At 29.5% G+C, this 8,803-nt stretch overlaps 1 protein-coding gene across 1 annotated transcript; it reads left to right on the top strand.

Annotated features, from left to right (window-relative positions):
- The first annotated feature begins 4,763 nt into the window (after positions 1 to 4,763).
- LOC130900640 (dynein light chain 1, cytoplasmic) lies at positions 4,764 to 8,417 on the top strand. The gene is made up of 3 exons (XM_057811382.1): positions 4,764 to 4,940; positions 5,221 to 5,359; positions 7,994 to 8,417. Exons 2-3 carry the CDS (start codon positions 5,252 to 5,254, stop codon positions 8,153 to 8,155), a joined length of 270 nt encoding a protein of 89 aa, XP_057667365.1. The 5' UTR covers positions 4,764 to 4,940; positions 5,221 to 5,251; the 3' UTR covers positions 8,156 to 8,417.
- The last annotated feature ends 386 nt before the right edge of the window (positions 8,418 to 8,803 follow it).

The following is an 8,803-nucleotide window of genomic DNA, read 5'->3' on the forward strand; positions in this document are numbered from 1 at the left end:
ACCAATTAAAAATTACTAATAATTTTAATATTTATTTTAAAACTTGTCCTCAGATCCTGTTTCCCTAAAATTCCCTCCGTGAGCCAATAGACCAAAACAGCATTTGAATTATCACAATGAAATATTTAACATCTAAGCAGTAAATAACAATAAATTTTTATTTTATTACAAACTGTATATTGTAATACTATTCTTATTCAAAAAAGCAAAATATACAGTGAAAGAAAGAAAGAAATAACAAACGATTCTGCCGCTCTCAGTGGCATCCCATTATTCAAACTACTAAGTTTTATTATAATACACAATAATGTTATAATAGAAATGGAATTATATGTAGAATATCAAGTTTTTTGAACATTTCTATGCAAAAAAATCATTTTTTGCCATAACTCACTTTGGTCATAGATTAAACTATTTAGAATTTTTATAGTGTAACAACGCACTGAAATTAGATACAAAAATATCTCAACATAAAAAAAATCAAATTAAATACAAATAACATGTCCTAAACTCTCATTACTGTTTCTTTATTAAATATTAAGAAAAACATTTCATTACATTAATTAAAAATTTACATCTGCCACACATTATAAAACTTCTAACTTCTTTTTTATCATCATCAGTAAAAAAGGTTTGTTTTTAATAACTGCATTGGGAGAACTAATTCAGGAAGTGTACATTAAAACGTTTTGTAGCAGAACCAGCACTAGTGTTGCTGTTATTAGTAGCAGTGCAAGAGATCTAGTTTTCACTGTACTGCTTGCACTGGATCTAGAGTCAGTCAGTCAGAGATAACATAAAATGACAACTTGGCTTAATAAGGGGTTAAGTCACATGTTAATTGGGAGGGAGGGTATCACCGAAATATGACAATGTGTGACAAGTGACAGGGGATCAAAAGTTTTGTGACGTCACATATTAAAATTCAAAATACTAAGACGTGAAATTTATCTACGAACTTCATTTATATTTATTGATAATTCTCGCTATGAGATTATGTCTCTAATTTAACTTCTAGAGCGGCGTTGTGATGCGTGTGAGATACTCAAATTCACGAGAATTTTAAATGGGGAGGGTTTAGATAATTGTCTACGAGTCCTCGCTTGCTTTTTTACTGTTCGCGCGTCGGCTGTAAGCGAGACCTTAGATAAGTGCTATCGCATGCGCAGGCGCAGTGACTTCTTTTGCTCAGTGACATAATTTTCTTAGTTTAATTATTTGATGATTATTTTATTAGATTATTTGATATAAAAAATGAAAATAGCTGTTTTCTCTCGTTTGTTTTCAAATATACGCATAAATTCAAAAAATGTGTGACGTCATTTGAGAAGGGGGATTATAAAAATGTGACAAGGACGAAGGGAGGGGCTAAAGTCCTAAAATTCGTGTGACGTTATTTATGTATGGACCCTAATAGTAATTATAATACATATAATTAACACTTTTGCAACAGAATAATAAGGTCTTTCAAGCAGAAACGCCTTATTATTTTATTGTCCCTTTTGAAGACCTTTATTGAAAGCTAAGCAATAAAGGCATTCAAAGAACAAAACATGAAGGCCGGCGATTTGACTAGGCATTTCAGCTTTCTAAGAGTATGTAAGGTGCCTATAATATATGATCAAAGAAGCCATATAGTCTAAGCTATGCTTTATCAAAAACTATAAAATGATAATAAGTCGACTTAAAATTTGCGAGGTTTGCCTCCTGTTAACGGGTATTTAATTCTTTACTTTTCAGCCCCCTACGTCCACTACCATTTTGCTAACTAGCTCGACATAACCTCTAATTATTCATAATTAAATTTTTGTTGATAACGAGATTGTTTCAAATAGAGACTAAGGACGATTTTTAACATTTTTTTTTCCAGAAATTATCATTTTAATGTATAATTTACCAGATTTAAACACTAATATGCATTTCTTTCAAAATTATTCATTGTTACCTATTTTGTCTGCTTCACAAAATATATCATTGGGTAAAAATCTATAAAGAAAACGCTACTAACTATCTTAACGTTGCATAGACACGAAATAAAGACATTTTACTCATTAATTATCTTTATTGTGATAAAAAGTTGTGTTATTGCATGTGGAAGAATAAACAACAAATTCGACGACTGCGCCGTGTCTTGCCAACATCGATTTTTCCTCTCTAGCCGCATAAAAAGTGAAAACTCGTCGTTTTCGGCACTCTCACATGCGTGTCATTTTTTGAATACGAATTTTATAGCGCAGAAGACAGAGTTTATTAGTTTATAGGTACATTTTATATTATTTCCACGCTTTCACTTTCTTTTTAAAACGAAACCAATAATATGCATGATTTTGTCACGTGTTTTATTACATGAAGTTTTTTTAGTTAAGTAGATTCAGTTTTTTCACATTACCCGTTGTAGATTCTATTTAAAATGTACCAAATACAATGTGAATGTTTTTATTGCTTTTTAGATACACAAAAACTCTCAATACCTTGAATATAAATGGTTAATGAGTACTGTTTTAAAAGCATCCTTTTCTGAGGACATAAAGTTGAATATAACTTGGTACGATAATTATCAAATTATGATGCATGTTAGTTGTGGCTTTTTTCCATATATATATATATATATATATATATATATATATATATATATATATATATATATATATATACTATATGCATGTGTATGATTGTTTTTAAGAAAAAAATTATATAAAGCAAACGTTTGTTGAGGTGGTAGTGGTATTAAAATAGAAATATAAAGAATCGATATTTCAATACCTTTTGCGTAGAATAGAGGTGGAAGATAACCTATTTTCATTTATTATATGTCAGCGCAGTTACAATATTAAAATTAAATAAACCGTTGAAATTTTATGAAGTAAACTAATAACATCTTCATTTTCGTTTATAATTCTTTACTATTCATTCATATTCGAATAATTTTTAACATTTGATTTCGAAAATTAGACGCGATTCTTCAAAATTGATGTAAAAGTATATAAATAACTGGAACTTTGAAGAGGTGAATAAAAGAAGTTTCAGCGACAAATAAATTTATTAAAAAAAATTATAAAATTCGCATCAACTGCGTATCCAAACGAGTAAAACGAACAAAAAGAAGTTATAAATTAAAAACCTATTTTTATTTATTAAGGTATAATTTCGTGTTGACGCTCAACGCTGGGACAAGGCGTCAAATTTTGACTGGAGCGACATCTTAAATTAATGCAGCGTCAAAACTAAAAATCGTTTAACCGTTAAAATAGAATATTCAATAAAACACAATCACTTATTTTTTAATAACAGAATTTATATTTTAGTGTTTTTTCTGCGTTTTGAAGCTTATGATTTTCATTTTTGACACCGCAATAATTTAAGGTAGCGCTCCAATAAAAATTAAGTCACGTCACCTTATTTGACACTGTAAGTCAGCGTCGAGCGTCAACATGGAATTGCACCTTTATATGGCAGAATAAATTGTTGCACAATTACAAAACTATAAATTAATTTGTTAATAATAAACCTTTAAAATTTTATAGTTTAAACTAATAACATCTTCATTTTCGTTAAGAACTTTATACTTTTTACTAATATTCAAATAATCTTTGACGTTTTAATTTGATTTATCAAATTTGGTGATCGATTGTCAAGGACGGTCTATCTAACCAAATCTGTCACATTGTCTTCTGAAGTCACAAATTTAAATTTAAACAAATACTATAAGAATAACTTCGTTAGGTGAATAAACATGAAAGTGAAAAACAGGCCCAAAAAATTAAATTAACTCAAAATTAAAATGACCATTACTCTGATCAATGTCACTAAGAAGAAAGCTTTTATAATATCACTACTCTTTTGACGTAGTTGTGACGTCACAAAATTGGATTTTGTGCAGAAAATGTAGTAGACCTTTCTATTCCTTGACCGGTTGTATTGTGGATACCATACCTTCTACACTATTTTCGCTAGCTGCGCCATCTATCATTAACAAAATATATTTACGTATTCTTTTCTATAGAGTTTATTACAAAATTTATGTTAATCCATATTATTTATCATGTATTCCTTTGTGGTCGGGGAAAATATATTTTTGTTGATACTGCCATATTGTACTTTTATACTTTCAGTTCAAATCTCAAAAATAAACTGAGAAACATAAAAAAAATTAATAACATTGAAATGAAACATGTTATTTGAAAACTATTCATATACCTTTAATGTACTAAAAGGTTGATATTATTTCTGTTTATGCTTCTAAATGTTCTTGATTTTAGGTCTCTTCTATTTTATTATTAGTTTTTTTCAATAATTTTTGAAAGACAGATATAAATTGACATTTCGACTTTTTGAGACTTTATAAAACTAATTTTAAAACAGAAGAGATCTAAAATCAAGAACATTTAGAAGCAGAAACATATAAAAAGATCTAAGAAATAAGAAATTGAAGAAATTTATTATTTCTGTTTGATATTCCGACACCTCTTGTCCGAATATACTAACAAATAGTGTCACAAAAATGTTTTAAAACATTTTTTTAGGAGACACATATTTAATGAATTCTTCTTACTAACTACTAGGCTAATAATATTTGGAAAAATACGTAATTTTCATATTTAATTGATAATTTAATATTTATTCAAAATGTGGCGCTGCTGTAGATATTATAACAAATAATTATTTCCCCATCTACCGCACTGGCATCGTATTTATCGTGATCCAATGAAAATCGTTTTGTCAGAGACCTCTGGCAGAAACCTCTGCCAGATCCCTCTAGCGCGAGCCAATGGGCTGTGTTATTTTGTATATTTTTTGGCAGTTGGTCACACGAGCTGGGTAGATAGATATCAAAAAAATTGAATATCGCATTATTCAACAAAATAAAAAATTGAGAGCGTTACAAGTGACAATTCACACATTTTTTTAATTCTCAGTTTGTGAACTAACGTAAAATTCACGTAAGTATAAATTCAATTTTAATGATAAAAACGATAACCGAATGCATGTGATTTATCGGGGATTGTGGGACGTTAAAATCAATTTTTGCCTATAATATCGCACGATAGATTTCGAAAATATGTCATGATCTATTGATAAAACAGCATGGTTCTTAGTTGTACCAGTTATGGGCGAGCTTAGAGCCCATGCTATAGTAAGAATAAGAAATATTCGATCTTACACAAAAAGGTTATAAATACCTTAATGTCAATAATTTATAATTTTTTTTTATTATTGCAGGTCAAGCACTCCAAACGAAAGGGAATCGAAAATGACTGACCGTAAAGCAGTGATTAAAAATGCCGACATGAGTGAAGATATGCAGCAGGATGCTGTAGACTGTGCAACTCAGGCGATTGAGAAATACAATATTGAAAAGGTATGTGAATTTTTTTCGTTTAATATTCATTTAACATCTTGATTATTCAATTGGTTATATTTTTATGTAGGTAGATGTAATATCCTTGATATTCGGCATTGATTCATTATAAATTTAAATTATTTGTAACTGGCTTATATGATAAGATACTCGTAATTGTAAACATGCATTTCTACAGCTAAACTTTCAACAATTATAACTTGAAATTAAAATGTTTTGTTTGTCATTTATGGTGTTATAAATAATTTTATCATGACAGCTAGATTGGGTGTAAATGTCTTTAATTGAACAATTCATTTGATGTTTGGAGAATTTTCTTCATGTAACATGAAATATTGGTCTTGTTTCTCTTGCTGTTATTTGAGGATACATCAGTTATTTGAAATAACCTTAGAAATAATGAAACTATCTTATTCATCAATTAGTAATTTTTTTTCGGTGCCTTCAAAGAAATCTAGTGCAAATAGTTCTCTGATTCGTTTAATTATTGTGGAAAGACAATGTAGTCTAAATAACATTTGAAGGTGTGGGAAAATTATGACTATCTCATCAATTCTAGGATTTGGAACAACTTGAATTATTACGATTGTCTTTGGTAGTAGTGGTGCAATATTTATATTAAGCTGTGGGGGACATTTTGGAGTAAACGTTTCGGACCTGGCTCATAATTTGTTGCTTGATATTTGATTTTGTTGCTTCAGACGCTCCCAAGAAATTCGAGGAACCCTGAAGTAATATATACAGGGGCTGTTTCAGGATATCTTGCTTAAGGCATTCAGGAACACTTTATTCCATAAAAAAATTAGAAGGCATGCTCGAAACTTATTTATACTTACACTGAATCATCTTTATACATTTATTCATGAAAAAATACCTTTCTGAGAAGAAAATTATACAGGGGTTGTTTTAAAATCAGTTTTACATGCTTAAGGCATTCAGGAACACGGTATTCCCTAAAAAAATTAGAAGGCATGCTGGATGCTCATTGATTTTTTTCACCGAATTATCTTTGGACATTTATTTATCTAAAAACTTAGAAGAATCAACATGAACAGGGGCTGTTTTGGGATAAGTATTATTTATTGAGGGCATTCGGGAAATACTTTTTTCCATAAAAAATTAGAAGGCATGCTCGAAGCTTATTGATAGTTTCCCTTAATCATCTTTAGACATTTATTTACAGCAAAAGTTGTGCAACAGCTATCAGTAGTTATGGATTCCTACTTATTTTATTAAATAAAAAATCAAGTGCATAATCAATTTTGATATTTTTTCATCTACTTTAACCAGACCTGTTTTGTAGAAAATATCTCAATTTATTCAAATAAGGTGTTATTATCTGCCTTCAATGGGGTTATTTAATAGATATCATATTCTGTTCTATACCTGGCAGTTTATGATTATTCTGGGCAACCTCTGTACACGTTGATTCTGATAATTTTAATTTATTTTTTTCGAGAATGATTCAGTGAAAAAAATCGAATGAGCTTCCCATATATCTTATATTTTTCAATGGGATTAAGTACTACTAAATGCTCAAAGCAATAAGTTATTTTAAAACAACCCCTTACAGGTTGATACAGATCCATTTTTTTTCTGTAAATAAAGGTCTGGGGGTGAATCAGGAGAAGCATTAATTAGCTCAGAAAATGTTTTCTATTTTTTTTTATTCAACAAGGTGTTTGTGAATGTCTTGAGGTAATAGTTATCCTGAAACAACCCCTTACAGTGTGATGCTTACATTTTCTTTTTTTCTGTAAATAAAGGTCTGGGGGTGATTCAGGAGAAGAATTAATTAGCTTAGAGAATGTTTTCTATTTTTTTTTATTTAAAAAGGTGTTTGAGAATGTCTTGAAGTAATAGTTATCCTGAAACAACCCCTTACAGTTTGCAGATCTGTAAATAAACGTTTGGGGTGATTCAGGAGAAGAATTAATTAGCTTAGAGAATGTTTTCTATTTTTTTTTTCAAAAAGGTGTTTGTGAATGTCTTGAGGTGATAGTAATTGTAAAATATACAGATTGATTTTGATTTTTTTACTAATAGGTTGACATCTGAGGATGTTTCGGAGGAAGAGTCAATTAGCTTTGAGCATACCTTTCAGTTTTTACATTGAAAAAAGTTTCTTTAAGTGCTAAAGTAATCACAAAAATAGAGCCGAAGATCTGTCTTTGAGTTTTATCAATTGATATTGTTTTACATGAAACATCGAAAATGTTGACTAGTGCCTTGTTTTGGCACCAGGTTCTGTTTCACTGATTCCTGTGGCCGTTAGTTTCAGCTTCATAAATGCCAGTAAGGGAAGAGCTTGTGAATGAGGTGGCTTAAAGGGTTGTCGAATTTAGATGATGATTAATTTATTAATTTAAATGAGCTTTTTTACAAAAAAATATCTTGAAACTACACAAAATTGTTTATCATTGTAGTTCTTTTATAGAGTACAGTTTTAAGTAAATTTCTTTGATATCTTAAACTTTTTATATATGTTTATGTTTCTGAATCGTTTTGATTTTAGGTCTGTTTTGTTTTAAAATTAGTTTTTTTATAATTTTTATATGTCTTTTAAAAATTATAAAAAAAACAACTATTTTTGTAACATAAATATATATTTATAATATATATTTTTTATTTCAGGATATTGCGGCATACATTAAGAAGGAATTCGACAAAAAGTACAATCCAACATGGCATTGTATCGTCGGTAGAAATTTCGGATCATACGTGACCCACGAGACCCGCCACTTTATCTACTTTTATCTAGGCCAGGTGGCGATACTGTTGTTTAAGAGTGGTTAAACCCCCTCGACCCTCTTTCTCTCACATACCAGATCTTTGCCCCCCTTCTAATAAAAAAAAATCACAAATCCCCCTCCAGTTTCAGTATTCCAATTTTAGACTTACTTTTTTTTGTTCAAATATTGATTATTTTTGGACATTTTGGCGCATATTTTTCTTCTTAAACGTGGAAATTTTGCGCTCTGATAAAAAATTTTCGAGTTTCTATTATTTTTTAATGATGGTTTTATATATTTCTGGAATAAAATTATTTTGTTGATAATGACATTTTTCAATTTGGAATCGAGGGATATTTGCTACGCACAAATTTTCTTTTGGAAATTTATAATTTTGGTGCACGCACGATCGAAAATTTGTGTTTGTTTGAGCTCGAATTATTTTTGAATCGAATTATAATCTGGCTGTGACATTTAGTGTTTGCGAATCAATCTCATATCTTAATGTAAACATTCCTTGTTGGATTCAACTATAAATGAATAAAAAAGGGGGGAAATGTGTATGTAATTTACTTGAAAATTTGCACACACTAAATATTTTATCGCAAGTTGAAGAACGCCGGGTAGATGTACTTAGTTTTTGAATTTTGCTTAGGAAAATGTTTTAGAAATGAAAAAAAAATTGGTTCCGAAATAATTCGACCTGTACATA

Source organism: Diorhabda carinulata, chromosome X, assembly GCF_026250575.1.
Source record: "Diorhabda carinulata isolate Delta chromosome X, icDioCari1.1, whole genome shotgun sequence".
NCBI lineage: Eukaryota > Metazoa > Arthropoda > Insecta > Coleoptera > Chrysomelidae > Diorhabda > Diorhabda carinulata.

What these genes read in the sequence shown, in the direction of transcription:
- LOC130900640 (XM_057811382.1), top strand. Translation starts at nt 5,252, where the DNA reads ATGACTGACCGTAAAGCAGTGATTAAAAATGCCGACATGAGTGAAGAT. An exon ending in AGAAATACAATATTGAAAAG is followed by an intron (nt 5,360 to 7,993) that starts GTATGTGAATTT and finishes TTTTTATTTCAG; the next exon opens with GATATTGCGGCATACATTAA.